Raw genomic sequence first — 24198 nt, forward strand, 5'->3', positions numbered from 1 at the left:
TGTGCCCTTGTTCCTCCCCACTCGTTTCCCCTGCAGCAGTACAAGAGTTAAGAACGAAAGCAATGTGGAATGTGTGTATAGACGTGTGTGTGGAGTGCCTCTGATACCCCACGAGAGTTGCAAGAATACCGATCACCCCTCTTCTCCAGCATTTAAAGGGTTAAGTACACCCCCCAGCCTTCATGCCGACCCCACGTTATAAGAACATACAAGAAAAGCCACATCACATGTAAGCGACAGTATGGGAAGTGTCCTTGATGCTCATCCTTTCCGTTGTTCCCTCCATTCGGTTCGCTGTCCTCTCGGGCTGGATGTTTGGAGCAGTTTTCCAGGCTCCCGGTCCATACATCGCAGACACGCTTTGCGACCCGGCTATCGACTCTATCAGCTCCTGATATCCTGGATCATAAGCGGTGTATTGAAGACCACGCCCACTGCCGCAAAGCCCCGCCCTCCCCGTATGACACTGACTTTAAATCCCATTCCCCCCGACCTCTTCTAGTATAACTCTGGAAACATGAACATCACGGCAGCCAGTCGCAAGTTCACGCTCGCCAGTCCAGTGTGAGCCCCAGGACACCGCATCGCCCGGCACCCCCCTCCCCCGACATCAGCTACCCACCACTTCTTCTGCCTCTCACTTCCACCATTACTTTATCTGCTGCAGCAGAACCTCAAGACATCTTGCCTTTTGGGTCTGAGACAATTTTCCATACTATTGTAATCTGGATCCAGACAGCTTTACCAGTTGGACACATTATATCCCACTGTGTAATGGTTCCCTGTAGTTGATCCCACTTCTGTGTATATTGGACTGTAGGATTTTTGGAAGAAGACCAACAGCCTGTTGAGCAGAGACCCACCATAACCATGAATATATCCATGCAGAATATCTCCATAAATGCCACCAGCAGGAATGACACTGTGACCAACCCTTTCTTGCAGCCAGCCTGGCAGATAGCACTGTGGGCAGTTGCATACTCCATCATTGTGATTGTCTCTGTAGTTGGGAATATTATTGTCATGTGGATCATTTTAGCACACAAAAGAATGAGGACTGTCACCAACTACTTCTTGGTGAACTTGGCTTTTGCAGAAGCCTCAATGTCTGCCTTCAATACTGTGGTTAATTTCACATATGCCATCCACAACCATTGGTACTATGGACTTGTCTACTGCAAGTTTCACAACTTCTTCCCAATATCTGCTGTTTTCTCCAGCATTTACTCAATGACCGCTATAGCCCTGGACAGGTGAGAGTTAACACTTGCATTATTTGGTGGTTATAAAAGTATCTATCGTATATATTTATACTAGAAATAGCATGATATAGTATAGCAGTACTCTAATCACTTTCAGCCTGATTAAGTCATGGATAGGAGTTGTAGTCCATAGCAGCAGGAGTTTTATTATTATTTTATTTATTTATTACTATTATTTATATTTATTTTGCTAATCAAGATTGGGAGGTTCAGGGATGATCTGAGAATATTCAGTAGAAGATTTCTTAAATGACATCCTAGTTGGAGATACAGAAAGTGCAGGGTATAGCTTAAATAGAATAGAAAATCAGAAGAAATCAAGAAGGGTCTAAGAATTTCTTCAGCTCACTAGAAAACAGAACACAAAAAGCACCTAAAGATTATATAAGGTGCTTTAATGAGGTGGCTCTCTCCTGTATGTAGGTAATTGTACCTTAATGACATTGCAGTTTTATTGTGCTCTATTTTTAAGGCTGTTCTGATTTGCGACAATACTTTTACATTAATGTATAATGTAATAATAATAATGTAATAATGAGTGGCACAAGCATGGACCGCTTCCCAGGGGAAGTGGCAGAAAAGAATTGAAAACACTTCTGAAAAACAACCACATGTGGAACCCGTGATATGTAAAGGAATGACCCAAGTGGTTATTATTGGCAATATTTGTATACAAATCTAAAAAAAATATGTCAACAGGTTATGCTTTTGCTTGCATCACATCAGGGTTAGTGCATCATTGTAGGTACAGGAACAACCAGTGATCCTAGGAAAGCAGTTTAAATGCTAGAAGGACATACGGTACATCTTCCCTTTACACATTTGCACAGTAAGCTAGGAGGGTGTTCAATGCACTCCGAGTGAGTGTGAGCTGGTGTTTTATTTAGCAGCCAATGTGAGTGTTTGTAACAGCTGCCTGCAAAGAGTGAGCAAGCAGCGTGAGTGTGAAAGCTGATGTACAAAGGAAGAAACAATGGGGTTTATAAATAAAAGTATCTCTGTCTGCTGTTATCTGTACTGTAGAGAGGACTTTTCCCAGAGTATCATCTGAAGTGACCATCTGTTAAGTGTGCAGAATCCTGTACAGCGCTACAGAATATGATGGCGTTATTTAAAACAACAATAATAATAATAAGCCTGACTGTAGTCACATGGACGTGAGCCAAATGTTGTGTTAGCTTCACTGTGTGTTGTTTGGCCTATTTAGTATGGGTGGTCAATGAGTGGCACTTATGAGTGGGGTCACATTGTATAGGAATCATCCTGAGTTAGAGTACATAGTAATGGAAGGATAGAGCTTATCCGGCTTGTGCCAGCGTCTTGTCAGATATTAATGTGAGACTCGGTAAGCTGTTGAAGGGTCAGTAGGTTACAAATTAATTGTGAGTGCAAGCCGAGTCTCTGTCTCAGTGTTGTGTATTGTAAATATAGGAGTGTGACCTGTCCTATAAGTCTCTAGAGACACTGTTCTCAGGGTGTCTAGAAGTGCCTTGTGTTACAAACAGCTGTCTAGCCTTTAGTGTCTGCTGTATCCTAAGCTCTACAGGAGATGGTGAGGCTGTGTCATTGTAGCAGTGGCAGTCTGAGGCAATGTGAGCAGTCATCCGGGACAATGTCTAAAAGAGCATCCTGTGTGTTACTGTGTACAGTCCTAGCGTATGCTGCTAGGACAGGTGTATAAGATAGGATCCTGTGACAGGTGTGTATGTGTGATTACAAGAAGCTGCCAGTACAGGTATGGGAGAGTGTTCTGTGTTCCTCGTACAGGTTTATGACAGATATGCAGTAATGCAGAGCTGCCAGTATAGGTGTAAGAGACATCCTGGAAGATTCCAGTACAGTTGTATGCCAGAGCGTTCTGCAAAAAAACAAGCAGCTGCTAGTATAGGTACATAGGAGAACACCATGTGCGACAAAAGCTGCTAGTACAGATTAGACCGGGTAATAATGATGGGCTGCTATTCTAGGAGAATATCTTGTACGATAATGAGGAGATGCCAGTAGACCCATATAGAAGAGCATTCTTTATGATGGTATTTGGGTGATTACATGTGATTGGAGCTGTTTGTGCTTTGGTGCTAGCACAGGTGTATGAGAGAGAACACTGTGCTATAGAGCGATCCTGTGAGAACATGTGAGTGGCAAGATTATAATGTACGACAGTGAAGAACTGCTAGTACAGGTATAAGGGAGGACAGGTGGCAAGTCATTGTGGAGCAGATAGTACAGGTGTAAGGGAGATTAGACGGTGTCATAGCTAGCAGCTGCTATTACGGGTGTGTGTGTGGCTATGCGTAGTATGGGTGTCTAAATGAATGACCTATGTAACATTGTGAGATTGTTAGTGCTGGTGTAGTGAGCTGCTTCTACAGGTGTATGTGAGATCATTAGGAAGTAGACAGCCATGGTACATACAGTTGTTGACTGTATCACACTAAATTCATGATCATTGTGCGGTGTTGACCATATGTTGTATGCGTTCCGCGTAGACAACCTGGATCCCTATGTTTCTGTATATCATAAAGCCCATTATCCTCAGACGAGCTTTATAATTGTAGGGCACACAGATGACCAAAATTCCAGACTGTGCTGAGGATGATTAAAAACTGTCCATCACAGCATCTTCTGCAGGGTTTCTGCCTGAGCAAAGCCCTTTAATTAATGAAATCGGTCCTTTTAGAGCAATGGGTCTCAGGAGGGGAATTTGTTTAACCCCAGGACAAGAAGAAGGCCATTCTGTCTGGCAACAACTGCAAAAAAATCTTTAAAATGTGTGTCCTATTTACTGTTATTGAAAGCCTTGTTAGTAAGTGTGATGGCGAGGGTAGGGATGCTCCTATAGTTGTTTTTCTTTATTTTTGAGGGAAATCTGTTTTTTTATTGTGGAATTTGGGAGTTTCGTCTGCACTTGGAAAAACCATATGCGCATCTGTTCTGTTATTAGCAAGAGACATAAAATCTGCTCCCTCTGGTATCCTGCTCTGATTCGTAAAACTGTATATTTTGCTTCCAACATTATATGCTTAGAAATTGATTCTTCTATTTTTTATCTATCTCTTATAAATCCTATATATATGTTGAAAACGTTATATTATGCAAAAAACAGAACTTTTTAATAATGAAAATAGCAAAAAATTATTGAAAACACATTTAATCTGTTACTATTAATAAATACATATGGTGGGAATTTTTCTATAATAATATATAAAGGGGATTTTTTTTATCTGTTATGTCTGTCTCCTTTGTGACATCACTGTGCTGAACCATACACAGGTGAACGGCTACTGTACAAAATAATGGTGTGTAGCGTATTGATGTCACATAAGCTTACCTGGGAACACTCCGTGTTTTGCCCGTAGACTCCGGAAGAAGTCCTGACTCACCCCATTCCCCCCCTTAAACAGCGGCATGTTCCGAGATGTTAGTAGGTCCGCCCACTGACATCAGAGGGACCTCCTGCAACGTAAGCGGGCCCGCCCACTATCGTCAGGGACTTCCTACATGCATACCCCCTACATCATCGGGAACAGTGGGCAGTCCTGGCTGCATCTCGCAAGGGAAGGCTTCTGGTAGCCGGAGCTCAGATGGTCCCAGGTATGGTTAATATGTCGAAGCCTGAAAAAATCATGCAAAAAACGAGTTCTTAAAAAGAAAACATGAGCAATATTTTGGGGAAAAAACAGTAGGTGGGTGCTCCCTTTTAATACAAATGCACTAATTAATAGATTATAAGCTTACAAGAGCAGGGCTTTTTTCTTGTTTACTGGTAAGTGTTAACATGTATGTCAGCCATTAGTGTTTTAATTTTAGTTTTTTCTCAACATTTCAAATTCCCAAAGGGGGATGCCATTGTTGTAGGGGGTGTGGCTAGGGGCGGAGCTTTACCAAGACTTTCAATGGCACTTCTAGGCAGTTATTTATGTAACCAAGCAAGGCATTTAGAAAAAGAATGTATTTTATTTATACATTTACAAACACATTTCCTGCTGTTTCTATACAGATTATACACGTGATGCACTCACAACCGCCCATTCATAGATACAAAAAAGGGACATCAAGAGAGTAAAGAGGCATTTGAGGTCAAAAGAGGGACTGTCTTTCCTACAGAGGGACATTTGGGGGCTATACAAATGTAATGGCACTATGGAATCTGTTGGCGCTTTTTAAATTAAATTCAATATTGATTACATTTCCAGGCACAAACAACATCCAGGGACAGGATTCCCTGATAATGATTATTTGGTCTTGCTATTTAGTGATGAAAACTAACTACAACTCCCATCAAGCATACTGTGGTTGAGGAGAATGAAACCTGTAGTACACACAGCAGCTGGATGATGGATCCAATGAGAGTCTGTCTGTTCCTATCCACCATTCCTTTAGTTCTCCCACTTTCCATGAAAGAGTTAACAGTGTATTGACGAGTCTGTGTCATCTAATCACTGAGCCATGTTGCAGCATTCAGTGTGAAAAGCCTGGGGCAGATGCCATTTTGGGTTTTTTTTTTTTCTTTTCCAAAAATGTCTTTTCACTCCATCTCAGTTATTTGAGCTTTCGCATTTCATCTGGATTTTTTGTGCACTTCACCGAACTTCAGAGCCCATGAGTAGGCAGCGGACACCTTTTTAATACTAGTTGGATATCAGTAATGTGGTTTTCCCTTGTCTGGGCATTGTAATTACTATAATTGAAGATAGTAATTGTTGGTTATCATTTGTTTTTAACAGTTCTGATTTCTCCAGTGTGTTACCCAAATGACTTTTGTAGGGGTGGGAATTTGCAGCCACGCTCAGAACAACCAGCAGGCGCAGCCCTACCCTTCCTTGGTCAGCCAACAGCAGAAAACTATGACATAGGTGATGTTGTCCAAAAAACGTGATTTTCCATGACTGTTGTAGCTTCGATTTTCCGGGCCAGGCTTCACTCCCCATTAACCCCAATAACGACACCACACACCATTGAATATGGATAAGAAAAAGCCACAGCCAATTTTATTTATTAGAGTCAATGTCACGCCAAAACCTGAAACAATAAACATAGGTGCGTTAACAAGGACAATGACTCAAAACACAAACATGTAAATATATACAATAAACACAATGAACACACCAAGCTTGCCAAGTAATCCAGGTACCATAACCAAATACCACGTAAGGAAGGGACATACCCGGATGCCCCCACCCTGACGTGAGGTTCCCAGCACTGACAGCCAAGAACCTCCCACTAAATGTTACCAACCATTCACTTACCACCACATTAACCCCCTGGATACCTGGCAAGCTGCCGCCCCACAGACTGACAAAACGACACAAACCAACAAACAAAATAAAAAGGAGGGAGGGTGGGACACGCAACCAGGTAAGCTAACCACAAGAATGGTTCCTGAACCCGGGAAAGCAGCCACTTATATAATCTTCCCCCAACTCCACCCCCGAAATTCCCGCCAAAAAGCCTACCCCTCCTCCGCACAACAGTGAGGGCCCACTATAGCCCATGCTGGCCCCCCCCGTGGGCATCATTATAGTAGAAATTAAGGAAATAGGGTGATTGTGTCATATTACACTAAGATAATACTGGAGAGAAATAAAAAAAACAGAGCTGCAGAGACCATAGCTGAGCCATCAGGCTTGTGTGCCATTGCCGTATACACATCAGCAAACAGAAATCAATGGTCTCCAAGAATAACGTCCTTCCAGAAAGACAAATCTTAAGGCAGGAAATTAATTATTAAAACTAGAAAACAACCTATGCAAAAGGCCAGCATTACACAGAATATGCCAAGGTAAGGCAACAGCAGAACAACCAGACTCTTCTAAATTTCGATTAGGTGCTCTGAATTGAAACAAGGGCTTAAAAAAGGAGATTTTCATCCAAAATCTAACATCCAGATAAACAAAAGAAAGTTGAATAGACATCACGATGACATTGAATCCTCACTAACACATAGCTCATGTTGATGAGGTGGACAGAACATAGGTGCACAGGGCACGGCATGTTCCCCATTTTCGTAGTTTGTATGCTTTGAAACAGATCATTAGCAACTTACAGATCAAAATCTCCCAGGGCGCTCTTAATTGACAAAGATGGCTGACATGTTGTCAGTATTGTAATCTAGAACTGCATGATGCAGAGTCGGTCTCTTTGATTCCTCAGAAACTTGTACCAGAAGCTTAACAACACATGGAATATCTTACGTTACAAAGGCAACTGAAAAAATATAAATGTGTGGGGCAGCTGCCTGATGACTGGTGATTTAATGTTTCATATTAAAGGGATAGCCTAATGTTCCTGACACCCTTACTGCCATAATAAAGTACTCTGTGAGTAACTCTAACCATCTGCGAGTACTTTTGTATACATTCTCCCAAAACAAGAAAAAAAAAAGAAAAATAAAGCACAAGCTGCCCCCTTACTCTATAATACAACATTTCTTGCCACTGATTGGCTGCTTGAAGCTGTCAACCAGTGGTATGAAAGTGCTCCCATTTATATTAATTGGAGGGCTTTACACATGTGCTCTGGAGTCTAAAAAGTCCCATTAGTGTTTTTGTTTATCTTGCACAGCACACAAGGCAACTTAAAGAGTTTTTCTTCTTCAGAACCAGGAACAGTAAGTTGCAGGTCAACAGTCAAATCAATTCAGCCTTACTAAGAGGAAAATTGTTTGTCGCAAAATGTGCTTTACATGTCTAGTCTTGTAGTAGATACGTTTGAAATTCGCCCCGGGGCAGCACTCACAGTAGGAAATATATTATGGAGACTTGGATACATCAGCCTCTGCCCTCTGCCCTTTTCACACTTCTTCAGTTAGTCACTACTTAAACATAGAAACATAAACTACAACGGCAGATAAGAACCATTCGGCCCAACTAGTCTGCCCATTTTTCTACATATAGAGACTCTGACCATCACTTACACATGCACATCCATGCTAACACACAAACACTCACACATTCATGATAGATGCATACATTATCATTCTAACATACATACATACTCCTTCTCACCCTTACCCTCACTCGCTTCCTCCCTCTCTCACCCCCTTATCTTACTGGCTGCTTACGCACTGTGTGATCAGTGAGTACATAACCTGCACCAGCCCTTTCCAAGTAGGACCAGCCCTTTGTGACCAGCCACCCTTGGCCTTCTTGCCTCCCCCTCAGCCCAGACCGCCACTGCCCCGTGCACAGGCGCAGAAACCTCTACCATTGATTTCAAAGGGAGTGCTTTCATGCCATCTCGGGTTCATTTTGAAAAATGCATATTGAAGCACTCACAGAGTACTTTAACATCCGTAATTCAAGGACAGGAAACTGCTCCTTAAAGATTCAAAACACCTGCATTTTAGTTTTTGTTTAGTACAAATGTGATGTTTTACTAGACGGCTAGTGTTAACCGATACTGCAGATTTCATACATGGCATTTGTCTTATTTGTTTTAGATGTAGTTTCACTTTAATATGTCGGAATTTATATAGTTGAAAACATTAATGCACCTTCCGAGAACAATTATTAGGAATAATTTGGACTAATGACTTAAAAGGGCTGCCTGCACCAGGGCAGTCGAATAGCTTGTGTCTGCCAGCTGTCTGTGCGCTGAATAAGATCAGGTTGATTAGAGTCTTCAGAATTTATTATTAATATATTGCTTTTCAATATCTAGCGCATTGAAAAATTACCTTTTTTGTTGTTGCTGAATGATAAAATCATGTGAAATTAGTTGTTTACAGATACATAGATGTACAAATCTATACATGCTGTATATAACATTATATAGTGATCTTTCTAAAACATTACATATAGTAAATTACTTTAGCCTTTACTATAAAGAACATAGCTAGCCATTGAGCAAAATGGACCATGCCAGGGTTGAGCCAGTCGAATAGCTTTGCTTGGCAAACCATTGACACCATGGAAACAGGAGGAAAGTCCATATGGAGGCTCATCAAGATTAGACAACTGATTTGTAGGGTTGACTGTGGTTTGTGCGTCTTCTGTTTTCATGAGCTGATGCTAAACCATGGACTTGAACCAATGGCCATAAATATTTATTTGTGTGTATTTTCATTAAATGGTTTTTAACACCTTTGCTATCTTTTTCTCAACCATAATTACTTATTTCACTTTGTTTAACCACACAATTATATATAAACCACCATTTAATTATAAAAAGTTAAAAAAATTAAGAAAAAAAATCCACAGTCTTGCCTATAAAAACTACCGGTAACTAGTGCGAATAGAAAAATAGATTTGAATCTGACCTGATTTTGGAAGCACCTCATGTGCCATGGTAGGTCGTGTTTTTGGCATTGCAGGGTTAACACTGGATAATGTACATCCACTTTTTAAAACATGTTCTTCATTTCTTTATGTTTTTACCCTAAATCTATGTATCTTCACTAAGAAATTCTCATCTAAACACACCCACTCTCCCAACAAAAAAAGAAGAATTAACCCTTTAGGGTAATTTAAAAAAGCATGCACATAAATGGGTGAGTAGGAAGTGTTTTTCACTCACCATTATAGTATGCAATGCCTCTCTCTGCCTCCTAATCAGATTGATAAGTAGCGGCAGCTATCACTGCCAAAGGCCTTGTTTACTGACACACAGCCTTAATAGGCGTAGCGCTGGTCTATGGAAGCAGTAACTGCTTTTGCCGTAGAGGGGGCACCTCACCGGGTGAGGCTTAGGACAATGTTGATGATAAACGTGACACTTATTAACACTATGACCTTATACTGATTTTCTATCAGAGTACCCTTATGTTTATTAAATTGCATGGCAACCTATTTTCTAGAGGTGGATGAAAACTTTATCACCTGTGTTGTAAATACCCGCTGGTGTCAAAACACATGCAGCATTTCAAGAGTTGGTGCAGCACCAACCAGTGACCGGGTACTGTCAAATCCTACAAGACTTTTTGCTCCTGTAGGAGTTGTGGTGGAAGGTGGTACTTTCTGGGTAAACGTCTCCTGACACTTGTTGCATGAGACTCTATTAAAAAATAAAATCACAATTTCAGTAACAATTCTACAATAAGATATTTAAGTAGGAACACAAAATCCCCCTACTCTGGTGCAAAAAACACCTAAAAGATTTGCATATTCTTTAAAATGCCTTAATTGTACATAATTTCTGTGCCCACTCTACCACGTACTTTATTTTTACATGACTTCTTCGCCCAAGATCTTCAAGAATGATCTTGTCTTCAAGGAATTAGTGGGGAGGAAAGACGTAGATCCATCCCCTCCTTCACTTTGTAAACTCATTGTTGCATTGTTGCACTCCCTACCCAAACCCTTAGGCATCCAACAAGAACCAACATAGATTTGTATTCCCCTTTTCCTAACAGTTGGATGGGGGACTTTTTAATCTATTCCCCTTCACATTTCTGTTAAGTCCCATTGGCAATAAGGTGATTTATATCATACCCCATTGGCATTTGTTATTATCCCATCAGATTGATGCTATTACAAACTATTGCTTTAACCCATATACAAATGATTGGTTTCTTTGAAATAAAAAGTATGAATGAGATCATAGTCAATGGTCTTCAAGTGCTAGATTACTTAAAGTCTACAGGTTTTTTGTATATTACGGTCAAGAAGCATATTTTCTCGTTGGTGTTTGTCTTATTTAAAGGCAGGAAGCTTTCATCGAAGTAACTTCTTCAAAACATCCTCAATCTCTTGGCTGTATTACTTGTGATCAATGTCTATGTAATTAAGATCTGCTGTGATTGCTGTGCAACATTGTCCACGGGTAATAAGATCTCTGCTTCATCTGCTTTGTGAATATCTTTCAGGTCATAGCATATTAATAGCATATTGTTCATTTGATTAGATTCTCATAGTTTGAACTTCTACTCTAGATTTTAAGATTTAGCAAGCAATTAGTGGATCTTATTCATATACACACGACAGAGGGCCATTTTTCCTGATACAAAGTAGAGCATAAACAATATACATATAGAATGGATAGGGTTTGGCTTCTGTAAACAAAACGATGCCTTAGGCATGTATCGTCACTGTTCTTTTCTTAAGTGCACACAATTTTAATTCGGAATAACATATACTAACCTCTCATGTGTTACTGTTTACAAGGGACGGTTACTCTTTAAGACCCAAATCCCTCTCTTCTTTTCACCCCCATGTTTTTTTTTCCTAGGAACTCCGAATGTTTAGCTGGTTGGTATAAGTGTATCCAAGGCCAGATTAAGAAGCTTTGGGCTCTGGAACAATTACACAGGAAGGGTTCCTTCTCTGAATTTCCTGACTTTACCAAGCTCATTTCCCCCATTTTTCTCTACTTTCTGCCATTTGCAGCCTTTTTTTCCGTCTGTTCTATTCTGATTCTATTTCCCTCACATTTTTCTACCTTCTTTCCCTTTTTTTTTCTTTTATCTTGCTTGCCTGCAGTTTACCTTTTTCACACTTCTATTCTGCTCTCCCCATAGATAAACACACACACTTATATACACACAGTACCTACCACACTTTCCACTTCCCTCCTGTATGTTCCTTGTGGTCTGTAGCTCCCTCACTGTCGCTTCACTGTCGCTTCACTGTCGCTTCATGGGACAGATGAGAGGTATGGGCACGTCAGAACACCAAGGAGCTGGAGGAATTGCTCCTCCACCATTAATCTGGCTCTGTGCTGCAGGCCATTCATTAATGTAGTTGGTTGTGGTCTCCAGAACTGTACACAATACTAAAGGTGAGGCCTGACCAGAGATCTGTAAAGTGGCAGAACCATCTCTCTCTTTCTGCTACTAATGCCTCCAGCTATACAACCCAGCACCCTATTTGCTTTTGCAACTTGACTGCATTGTCTATGTGCATATAAACCATTAAATAAATTGTGCCAACTGTATATCTGGGAGAAGGTAGAGGTAGATCATATTAATATTTTGTTTCAATGCATAAAAAGGAATATTGCCATTTCAATTAAATATATTTTATTTAGAAACCTTACTGAGTAAAGTGTGGCTTCCCCTACTTCTTGATTTGATGAGTTAATAAGTGTGTATACAGCTTCAATTAATGAGCTAATGCATGTTTTAAAGAGCAGCGGTGGATTAATTCCTGTTCAAAGCTGCATTTAATGGCTTTATACTTCTTCCTATAGAGCAACAAAGGGCTTAATGCCTTCCCATGTAAAGCCGAAATCCTCTTACCACCTTCCATAACTCCCTAACATCTTACTATTTACCCTTTCTCACCTAAGCTTGGTACACTGAGAATATTCTCTAATATTCCTTGCCCACGTAGAGACAATTAGGAACTTTGGGTGTATTATAATTAAATATTTCACTATGACAGCACTTCCTCACCAACAAGGGTGAGAAAATGGGGTGATCTGTAAAAACTGATGGCTATGACAATTGTTAAAGGTGATCTTACATGGGATAGTCTATTCCCTAACTACATTCCATGGGTTATTGCAGCGATAAGGTCACTTTCCAAACTTTGTGCCATAATCTTTATTTTTACATAACCCCAATGAGAGTTGTATTGGGGTGCAAAGTGGAGTCGTCAAGTAGGCCCAGACTGGTCACCTAGTACACCGGGCAAATGCCTGGTGGGCCACTGGCAGAAAGCGCCACATATTCACCCAATCTGCCTCTCCAATGTAAGCATAAAAAATGTACGGTGCGGATGCACATATTCAGCCATGGCAAATGTTAATGTTGTAAATGACTATTGTAGCTGGAAGCAGCTGATTTTTAATGGAATACATTGCGTACGGAGACCCTTTATCACTCCCATCACTCCTGTGTTCCAGTGGCACGTGTTTCCAGGGGGGGGGGGGCATTTCTAGAAAGCTAGAAATGCCCCCCCCCATGAAAACCAATAAGTGACCCCAAACTTTTGAATGGTAGTGTACATATACAGTATATATATATATGTATATATATATGTATAGCAATATGGAACGTATGGAATGATTATGGACTGCTCACTTCTTTGTTGATTCAAGTGCAATCAGGAGAGACACATAACCTAAAAAGCAAAGCGACATATAGATGATATGTATCTATAAATACAGCTTGGTGATTAGCACTCAGCTCGTGCTGTTAATTTTTGTTTGCTTCCTTCTGGTCCTGTTGAGAGAGAAAGGGTACTAGGGAGGTCTATCACCATCGCCCTCAATCCCCAATCTGCCACCCCAGTCCTTGGCCAGAATCTGCCACTGTCCCTTCTACTTATTATACCCCATCTTAGGTTCCCCCTCAACAGAAAGTGTTCTTGCTAAGGAAGTAAAAACATAGTGGATGTTGGGCAAATAGATTATTTACTGTAGTGCCTTTAATAATGCATGGGCTCTGGACAGCTGCCTTTCTGCTTTCTATAAGAGATGGAGCATGATGTCTGTTCCAGTAGCTTTACAATTCTTGTAAGTCACATAGCTAGGGTGTTAATGATGCTGAGATGAAAAATTACAAACTGTACGACCATTATGAAGCTAAAGGAATTTCTAAAATAGCTTTTGTGAATACCAATTTAGTACTGGATCAAATCTTTTGGGGTTTTTTTTGTCACACAGTGCTAAATTGGTTGATAGGATCTATGCAGGGTTCATTGAGGAGTTGTTGAGATAAAAATGCATTCTCCTGCAAGATGCTAATTGGTTTCCATCACTATAATCGGAACGAGAAATGTGAATTGAAGTGCCAAAGAAGAAAAAACAACAGCGTGCGCCCCACAATGTGTCTGATTAGCCCAGATTTGGCAGGTAAATCTCTAGCACAGCTGTGCATTTTATATAGGGAAGAAATTGTATTATCTGCCTCTTACTAACCTCTCAAGCTGTGTGCAACAAAATATATAATGCAAAAGTTCAGCATGGTGTTTAACTGGTTACTCATTCATTGCTGAAACGATTAGCAGTGCAGTATTAGTATTACAAGTGCTTTGCCTGGATGTCTGGAAGAGAGAGGGTTAAAAAGAGAGTGTTTTCACCTTTAGAACATAAGGTACACATGTCATAAGGTACCCGATAATGTAATGAACTGTGAAATAATTCCATGAATTAGCATGCAACACATTTGATTTCTTACCCTGTATAAAAGAATGAGCATAGTGTAAAAGGGATCAGCTTTAAATGTCTTTGACGTACCTTTCCTGCTGCTTATGTGGCTAATCAGATGCTTCAGTGCGAGGCTGCCTGCTAGAAACACATAGCTGTATGCTGCAAGATGTATCCATCAGCTGGCCATACATACAAGGTAATACACTTATTAGATATACAGCCGCCGAAAGCAAGCTAATACTTTTCTATCCATAGTTTCAAACCCACAAAATGCAGGCATAACAATATGTAATGGAGAAGCAACCCCTTAGAAATGCACAACATAAACACCTAAACAGATCGATTCGCTCCTGAAATGCCAAATAAATACCTCTACATCCAGTCCAAATGGTAGAAAAGTGAAACAAATAATGCTATGTGATAACATGTATACAGTGTTTGCAAATGTGTAATATACCTTTAGAGATCTACTGGCAATGAAGTGACATACTTATACATTCATATTAAATCATGTTGTAGAGGACACCTTGGAACTGTGTTGTCCCAGGGCAAAAGCACCTGATCTTGAATGATGATTGAATGTATATATATTTTTTTTTATAATAACCACGTAGTGTTCTACCAGTTAACGTTAAATCCTGACTTGTATTCCTGGTAATCTCCTTCTATTAAAAATGCTTCCCTCTTACAAAAACCCAGTAACACCAAAGGTCTTTATTCCCTGCCCGAGACAAACCTATAGCAAGTGATTGAATAGCAATCCTCCCAAAGACTGCAATGAGATAAAAACTGATATAAGCTATCCCAGTTTATAAATCTAGTCTGATATATGTCTTGCAGTATAATGGAAGATCCCAAAAGAAACATTTGTCATTCATAGTGAACAATCAGATAAGCGAAAAGAACATTCCACTAAACGAAATATCTAATGATCACTTGTTTAATGGTCCGATGTTCTTTATACTGGCAGATTGAGTTGACTCCTATAATATTTGCACCTGTATGTACGCTGGGCTTGTCCTGGGTTAAGACTAATGGAATTAACTTTTATCAACACTAAACAAAACGCTTGAGTTCCCCACAAAGGTTGCTAAAGCGCTTTTGTTCTCATGTTTGTGCTTTTTAAAATGCCCATACCATTGGGCATACTTGGTTTCAACATTAGCTTACGTAACTATGTTTACTATATAACACAAAGTATCTACTTTATCCAATAAGCCAATTATTGATATTGGTTGGCATATTGCCCATAGCTGGTAAAAAAAAAATATTTAAGTTAGAGGACATCCTTCTTGGCCAAGGGGCCATGGGTGCCCTAATACCTAGAAGCAGCCGGGTCTTACATCATACCCCTCTATTGGTATTCTAACTACAACGTGACATGTTTTATTGTCCTATTCTCCTTTTCAAATATGTGCATTTTGAAGGGTTTTCTTTTCTCTCCTTTATATTATTATTCTTGGCATTTAGCTGCTTCCAAGTTAAACAGCATATCAACTAAGCTATGTTTCAGTGAATTATCTTGGCGTATTATTGATTCATCGCTATAATATGCCAGTAACAGTCTATTGTTTGAGAGAAATCTAGAAAAAAAGTCTTCTGTAAAGGATTTAGCCCTTAAAAAATCGATGTGTAATAATGCAGGTGACATGTCAAGCTACACTAAAACCAAAGGGTTTTCGTGATAATGATATATATTTAATGAGCCTGCCGGTCTCTGGCACAACGTTTAATAACAACAAAGACATGGCATTAGATTGTCTCTCTTATAACAAACAAGAACTCCCTTGATAGTGTTAAAAGGTCTCGTCCATTAGGAATCTTTATCTTTATCTGCTTCTAGGATATAGAGACTAGTCCAGACTTATGCAAATAATCAAGCGACTGTTTGTATATGTAAGGATGAGAAACTTGTAGTATCAGACTTCCAGTATATTCAGAAAGACACACATAATGCATCACTAAACATTACTGTAGGCTAAACTGTTTGTTTTTAATGGTTACATAGTAAGGTCAAAGAAGACCACTGAGCTCAACCTTTCCAAGATGTCCTATTGTTACTCTTGGGGGATGGGGTCATTCATTATCCACTCACAATAATCCCCTGATCAATCAAACATTTTAGCCGTGACTACTTTTCCTTGCCAAATACCCTTCCCTGCCAACACAAGCAAGAAAATAAGGCATGCGTATCTCTCGCACGTTGGCTCTTAACTTAAGGCACCCTGGGTGAATAAAAGCCAGTACCTCCTTGACCTTCCTTCTGGTACTAAGAGATAGGGGGTTCTGGCAATCCCAAGAGATTGAGTATGCTAGGTCACTGGTTTTTAACACTTTCACAGCCTGGCGCTTAACTTCAGTTGCTATTCATAGAGGAGCGTCTACTGTAGCTACTTGCACAATCACAAATGCATCTTAGCACCTAATGATGACTGTATCCATTATGGACTTCCCAGCATGTTACCGGCGGCATTTGTTCTATAGCAGTGTTCTACCTTTGGTGTTTGAAGAGCTTTACTTGTTCGTGGTATTCTTCATGCTGGAATATATAAAGTAACAGATGGAAAAGAATATGATAGATATTGGTGCAGGTTTCCGTTTTTTATGGTGGGGTTTTGTCTTGCTGTCCAAATATTCAGTAATGTTGATACCTGCTAGCAGTAAAAGTACCCAACTTTGGTTATCTGTACAAAATAATTATTATCATGTATCTTATGAATAATATATCTTTTTTTTTAGTCTAGTAGATATTAAGCTTGAACAAGAAGTGCCCTCCTTCTCTACCAGCATATCTTACATACGTTAATGTGACTGACAATGTTGTATATTGTCATTTTTAAGATTATAGGGGTTATGTTATGGGGGTTCAGGAGTTATGGATAATACCTGTTTTTGTCGATAGGTTGTATTCACTAAAATGAATGAAGAAGGACATATTAACTCTCCAATTTCACTATACAGTCCAAAACTGGGCAATAACTACCACACGCCACAGAAGGAGAACAGGGTCTAATTCTAGCTTTACTTACTGTCTTCATTGTGTACTAGAATTAAGAGAGGAAGAGGTGCAGGGGGCAGCCCTGGGAAGTTCCCATATAATGTTATGATGTTTTAGTAGATTTGCCATTCCAAGTGATCGACCGAAATTAATATTAAATAGCTGCACTAATATTGACAGAAGGATAAAATGACTCCTATTAATCTCATGGCAAATTGTTGCTTTTGTTGGATTACACAGCCTCTCATTTTATTTAACTTTATTTACAGTTTAAATGAATTCAATAATGTTTTGTTGTATTATTGTTGTATTATTTCAACAGTATCCTGGATGGGAGTTTATTATAGAATGCACACAGCAGCAAGCACCATACTAAATATTTTTGATAATATTTTATATATAAAGGTAAAAATTTGATATCCTCCCACTTAACCTTACATCGTACCTAAATTATGTGGCCCTGTCCGTTCCTTTTTCAGACTACAACACTGTTCAATCATGACATTATGGGCATTGTGCCAAAAAAATGGAAATCGCCAAAGAAAAAGGTCATTTAGGGACACTTTATTTGACTTTTAGGCAGATAAAGTTCATCATGTTCCATAAGGGTGTACCAGATGTTAGGCACTGATATATGAGCAAATTAACCCTATTTTGTAATTCATAGAGTAAACATTATGTTATGTTCACTGCATTGAAGTGGTTAAGTGCAAGGATGATGCATATTTGTGTTTCATTGATAATTATAATGTAGCTCACCTAATTTTTGCCTGAAACTGCACTTTTAAATATAAAATATACTATTTGATGCATGTCAGGGTAAAACTTGTTCAGATCATTCATTATTTGATGAACTTAGCTGAGTTTGCTATGCTGGATTGTGTCTCACCAAGCTAAAGGATAATTTGTTAGAATAAAATGATACTTCATTATATTTTTATCAGGCTTCAATGGATAATGAGTGTCCGCATTGCCAAAGAACCTCGAAAGGCTGTAAAAATATTATATATTATCCAGGCATCCGTCTCCAACAGAGCAAAAAGAATGAGTAGACTCACTAGTCTGCTTTCTATCTAAAACCTCGTTAAATGCAGAGTAAATAATTAAAATGTAATTTGTAGATTCTATCATACGAGTAATGTCTAAATAGGTTCATAAAACTAACACGTAACAGGACTGATCAACAGCAAAAAATCAAAGGAATCAGATTTACGATTATTCGGTAATAAAACAGACATGAGAAAGACCAGTGATGGTCAGAGATGAAAAGGCAGGAATTAATGCCAGGACAGCACATAACCTGAAGTCAGATCCATAGGAAAGTGTTAATTGACCTATTGCATGGCCTCACATGTGTATAACATGGCTGTATATCTAGAAGCGTGTGGTAGAACAGCCTTATTGACAACCAGCGGAGCCCAGACATCAATCTTTATTTCTACAGGAAAAGCGGCAACTCCTGTAATTATACTGATTTTAATGTCAACATCAGTGGGCAGAAATTGCCCATTTGCTGTCCACTTTTGCCAATGCTTTAGCCTACAATGCATTTTTTTTTAAATAATTTGCTCAGCTCTATTTTTTTTTGTAAAGTGTGGAAAAAACCCCCAAGTTTCTTCAGCTAATACAAACCAGAGCAAAACAAATACATCATATATTAGTCAAACCGACAAATGCACTACCCATTCTGAAAACAATTTGAGTTATATTTACTATGATATTATAATTAAACAATTACCTGGTTTATATATTTAATACTGAATATAAAGCTAAATGTAGGAATAGAAATATGTTCTTATGATATTCATTGTTAACTAACGACTCAAAGCCACTTATTTTTCCATCCATCCTATAAAGTTGTTATCCGCTGAGCATTTTTGTTGAATCCCCATCCACTCCAATCAGCTGTAAGAAGAAAGCCAGTGGCTCAGTAGACTTCACTAATGCATTTACCATATCGGAGGTTGAGAGCTTAAAAAAGTAACATTCTGTTCCTCTTGATTGGTATTTGAGATCCCCGCTTGCTGCTATTGTTGGAGAAAGGTATAATACCCCTTGCTGACTGTCCCTTGATGGAGGCAAATGTCAGAGATTGCATTCTGTGAGCAGTCTGAGGGCGGATTGTCCATTAAGGATTTTTTACAAGTAATTTCTATGTCTAAGTCCAAACAGCCTGCTGAGAGTCTCTGTTGGCCCTTTTTGTATTTATATACACGCTATATATCATGGAATTCCAACACATGAGTTGGTTATTACAATTATTTTATTGATTTTTGCTATAATTTTATTAATAGTTTCATCATATCCAGCAGAGCTGTACAATGAGTAAAAAGGACATCACATAATTTCACTTACAGAAACAAGCTGACAAGCTAGAGGTTTCCACCTACCTGCACCTCTTCTCCATTTCTCCAGAAGTATAGAGAACACTTTGAAGGTTTATGAGGTCATAACTCAGCTCCCCAAGAGAGATGACAGATGAAGTAGAGACCTCCCTGCTTTTCAGTAGATATGTTAAATAACCTTTAAATTAAGTCCAATGTCATTTCCTTGAGCATTCACATAGAATATTAGTTACAGCCAAGCTGCAGTGTAACATCATATTACACAGATAATTATGGTGTCACTGTGGCAGGAGTCAGAGCTAACCCGTTCACTACTATAAACGCCTCAATCTCTTTGACAGCAAAAGGTTTACATAAAAGATGTAAAGCTGAAAAATAAATGATTTGGTCTCAATGTATAGGCCAAGTGAACACAAATATGGGAGAGATATGTCAATCGTCTAAAAATCAATGTAACTTTCAGGTTCTGCTTGGGAAGACAGCTATAATGTTATTAAGGTTTGTTACCTGTGTGTTATCTGACAAGTAATGTGATAATCTAAGCCCTGATCTTTCAAGCATCTCATCTCCCAGACGCTCTAATAGTTTATGCATTGTGCCATATTTGCCCTATTAAGGTACTCTGCAGTTTTGTTTTTTTATAGCTTTTTGTACACACCTACTACTCGTTGTTTTTTTTTTTTGTTTTACAGTTTTTTTAAATCAACACATTTCTAGAAAATTGATTTATCAAACAAACAAATTTTTTAGACATTTTGATGAATTGTTCCTTCAGAGTAACATTTAGCCAGAGCACTTTTTCAGCACTAGTGTACTTTGTTTAAATAGTTTCACAAATTTGAGTCATCGTTTTTCAATAAAACACTTTTCACGCCATCTCTGTTGATCTCCCTGCACTCTTCTGTAAATTTTACATTTGTTTTCTCTTGTCAAGATCGTGCACTTGTTGAGACACTTTCCAGTTGTCCTTCTTCCTGAAGAGACATGCTAAATGTATTCCTATGTGTAATATCTTCTTCCTTTCTCCATTATATTTATTCTGGTGCACACCGGTACTGGCCATCTGGGCCTGAGCCCTTTGTGCCTCCTACTTGTAATAGCCCAGCCAAGTGATGTAAGCTTGTAGCGTGGGCCATGTGTATCCAATGGACAGCCACACACATGATTAATCTTCCATTGTCAAATGTTATTTATTTAACGTATTGTGATGCGTCTTTTTAGAGACATTCTGGATTCATTTATGTCGTTTTTTTCTCTTAATTATGTACTACAGTGTAGATAATCCTCTGTCTGTGGACAACTACTACCCTCAAAACCTACCATATCCGCTCTCCTCCTTTAAAGACTCTTCAGTATCTTTGTTTTCAAAACCTCTTCAACCCTATACCTTCTCTCAGGTATCCTTTCCTCTTTTACATTACATATTTTCTCAACCTACTAGAATAAAAAAACACTTATAGAAACCAAAAAGATTAAAGGTTGTAGCTTTCTGCTGAACAAAAATGCTGTACCATTTTTGTTATTGCATTTGTATATTTATATTAGGGCTGAAACAACGAATCGATAAAATCGATAATAATCGATAACGGAAATCGTTGTCGACGATTTCCGTTATCGATTAATCGAGTGATCGATTCGTTGTTGGAGCACTCGGCTCCTTTTACTTACCTCCGCGAGCGTTCCCCGCTTCCGCTGCACTCTCCGCCTTCTTTTAGTTGCGTGTGGCTCCGTTCGCACAGAGCGGTTCGCTCTCTGTGCGAGTGGCTCCGTTCGCACAGAGCGGTTCGCTCTGTGCGAGTGGCTCCGTTCGCACAGAGCGGTTCGCTCTGTGCGAGTGGCTCCGTTCGCACAGAGCGGTTCGCTCTGTGCGAGTGGCTCCCTTCGCACAGAGCGGTTCGCTCTGTGCGAGTGGCTCCCTTCGCACAGAGCGGTTCGCTCTGTGCGAGTGGCTCCATTCGCACAGAGCGATTCGCGGGGGTGGGGGTGGGGTTTCAGGGGATGCAGGGCAGAGTGGGGGTGGGGCGGCAGGGTAGGAGACTGAGTGCAGGGCAGAGTGGGGGTGGGGATGCAGGGCAGGGTGTGAGTGTGGGGGCAGGGCAGAGTTGGAGACTGGGTGCAGGGCAGAGTGGGTGCAGTGTGTGAGAGTGGGTGCAGGGTGTGAGTGTGGGGGCAGGGCTGGGTGCAGGGCAGAGTTGGAGACTCACAGTGCAAAGTGCTGGGTGCAAAGTGCCAGGGCTGGGTGCAAAGTGCCAGGGCTGGGTGCAAAGTGCCAGGGCTGGGTGCAAAGTTCTGGCTGCAAAGTGCCAGGGCTGGGGCAAAGTGCTGAGTGCTGGGTGCAAAGTGCCGGGTGCAAAAAGCTGGGTGCAAGGTGCCAGGGCTGGGTGCCAGGGCTGGGTGCACAGTTCTGGGTGCACAGTTCTGGGTGCAAAGTGCCAGGGCTGGGTGCAAAGTGCTGGGTGCAAAGTGCTGGGTGCAAAGTGCCAGGGCTGGGGCAAAGTGCTGAGTGCTGGGTGCAAAGTGCCAGGGCTGGGGCAAAGTTTCTTGAACAGTAATAGTCCACCTCTTTTCAGAATGTTTGGGGTTATTTTGTTTCATAAATATTGTGTTTGGGTTCTTGTACTTTGAAAATATTGTTTTTTATTACATCATAACAAAATAAGAATGTTAATGTAAATTTTAAGTTGTTTTTTAACATCCAGTTCATTAAATTTTAAATAAACAAAAAATTTGCATATTGTTTTTTTTTATCCGATTAATCGATTAATCGAAAAAATAATCGGCCAACTAATCGATTATTAAAATAATCGTTAGTTGCAGCCCTAATTTATATTATTCTTCCTTAAATGGAAGAATAACGAGTTCTCTTTGAACAATAAGTACAATTACAGTCGTATAGTTTAACAAAGAAGAAACCTGGGTTTTATTTCTTTTTGTTCCCATAAACGTGTTTTTTGGGGGGGTATAGACTGCTATTTAATCCATGTTAATATATTAGGATCTTTAAAATTACACTTAAACTTTCGTATAGTTTACACTGGTCAAAAATTAGGGATAAGGTCCAATATAGCAATGACAATTATCCTGTATATAATTGTCATTGATCTCTCTGCACATCCTATCTCAGATACTTTAACAAATACTTTGAGGCTTGGATTTGTTTCTTTGTAAGTGTTGGTTGTGATCATCTGCTGAATTTTCAACCCTTTAATTGTTGTTCACACCAAGAATCTTCATAAGGCTCAATTCCATAAGTGAGTCAAAATGCATTGCTTTAGCCCTACTGAATTAGCCGGCTTTCCACAAATAAAATTTAATATAATTTAACATTTTATACCAAACTTAACGCAACTTACCTTTTGTTACAACGTTGTTGCCGTTGTCTTCATATATTTGTAGTGGAGTGAACACACGCACGTACTCATGCTCATGAAGTTTAAGAAGTACAACTATTCATAGAACTTAATTTCGAATATGCTTTTAGTACTGTATATAAAACACACCTATAAGTTAAATATTTCCTTTTAGCATAACGCTGTTTGAATTACTTAGTGCTAAGCACTTGCTGTTCAATTTGTTTCTGACCCCATTAGTGCAAAAAAGGGGACGTGGGCTCCATGTTTTGAAAGTGATATTTATTCTACAAGATTCCCTATTCATCTCACTTGTTAAGCTGTTTTTCCATTTAGTGTGAAAATGGGAAGACTACTGCCTTTGCCATTTTAACACCTCTGGTACTGGAGAAGTAGACATATTCTACCTTCTGTATTTATTTTTGGATCTTACATAACTGTCCAAGGCTTTATTTGTATGAAAAACTTTGTAAGACTATCAATGTGTGTGGTATAACTCATATATGTATTCCATATGGTTAAAGTTTTAAAGGACTGGAACAAAGAGGTCCTAGCTGATGGGACAAGTGGAATATACCTCTTTCAACATCAATCCTTAATATAAAATTATAAATCTGAATGCTTTATTGTGGGTTTCTTGCCAACGCCAGTTGCATACTCTGCCATAGAGCATACTCAACAATGAAAATACACCATATGGAACCCTATCTAAAAACAGTGTTGTTGGTGCTACTCAATTTTCAACGGTTTCTGACTCTTTTTTTTTGGCATATGGTCGTAACAGTTCTAGCTTCCTTTGTTTGACAATTTCCCTCCCTCTCACTTTATGGGCTAAGTTACATGCCAAAATTCGCACTGTTCAGACACTTCTTCTTAACATTACAACATGCAAAATGCTCAGAAGCTAAGAACCAGGTCAGCATGACCAGGGCCGACACAATAGGACTGGCACCAACTGTTCTGCCATTGGATTAATCTCTTTCGCCAGTCATGCAGAACCTTCATCTAGCTATAAAAATGTTATCCAAACTATAAGCAAGTGCCGCTTTAACCTTTTTTGTGCCAAAACGGAGTAGAACAAATTTCAAATAAAAGCTGGAATCAATGCAGTTTATAGCCTTTGGTGGCTAAATTATTGAGCAGCTCTTGGTATTAAAGGTTTGCCCTGTTTATTGTTGCATTCGATTGTTCTGTCCGGCAGGTAAAGTGTT

The 24198-nt window shown here is 39.5% G+C and overlaps 1 protein-coding gene across 1 annotated transcript in view; it reads left to right on the plus strand.

Annotated features, from left to right (window-relative positions):
- Positions 1 to 870: 870 nt before the first annotated feature.
- LOC149300147 (substance-P receptor) overlaps positions 871 to 24198 on the plus strand; it is an 86211-nt gene continuing 62883 nt past the window's right edge. The window contains exon 1 of the mRNA XM_089485735.1: positions 871 to 1253. Coding sequence (XP_089341861.1) covers positions 871 to 1253 — 383 coding nt within the window. The remainder of the gene's footprint in view (positions 1254 to 24198) is intronic.

Source organism: Sceloporus occidentalis, unplaced genomic scaffold (genome assembly GCF_023333645.1).
Source record: "Sceloporus occidentalis isolate IW3139 unplaced genomic scaffold, rSceOcc1.0.p SCAF_26, whole genome shotgun sequence".
NCBI lineage: Eukaryota > Metazoa > Chordata > Lepidosauria > Squamata > Phrynosomatidae > Sceloporus > Sceloporus occidentalis.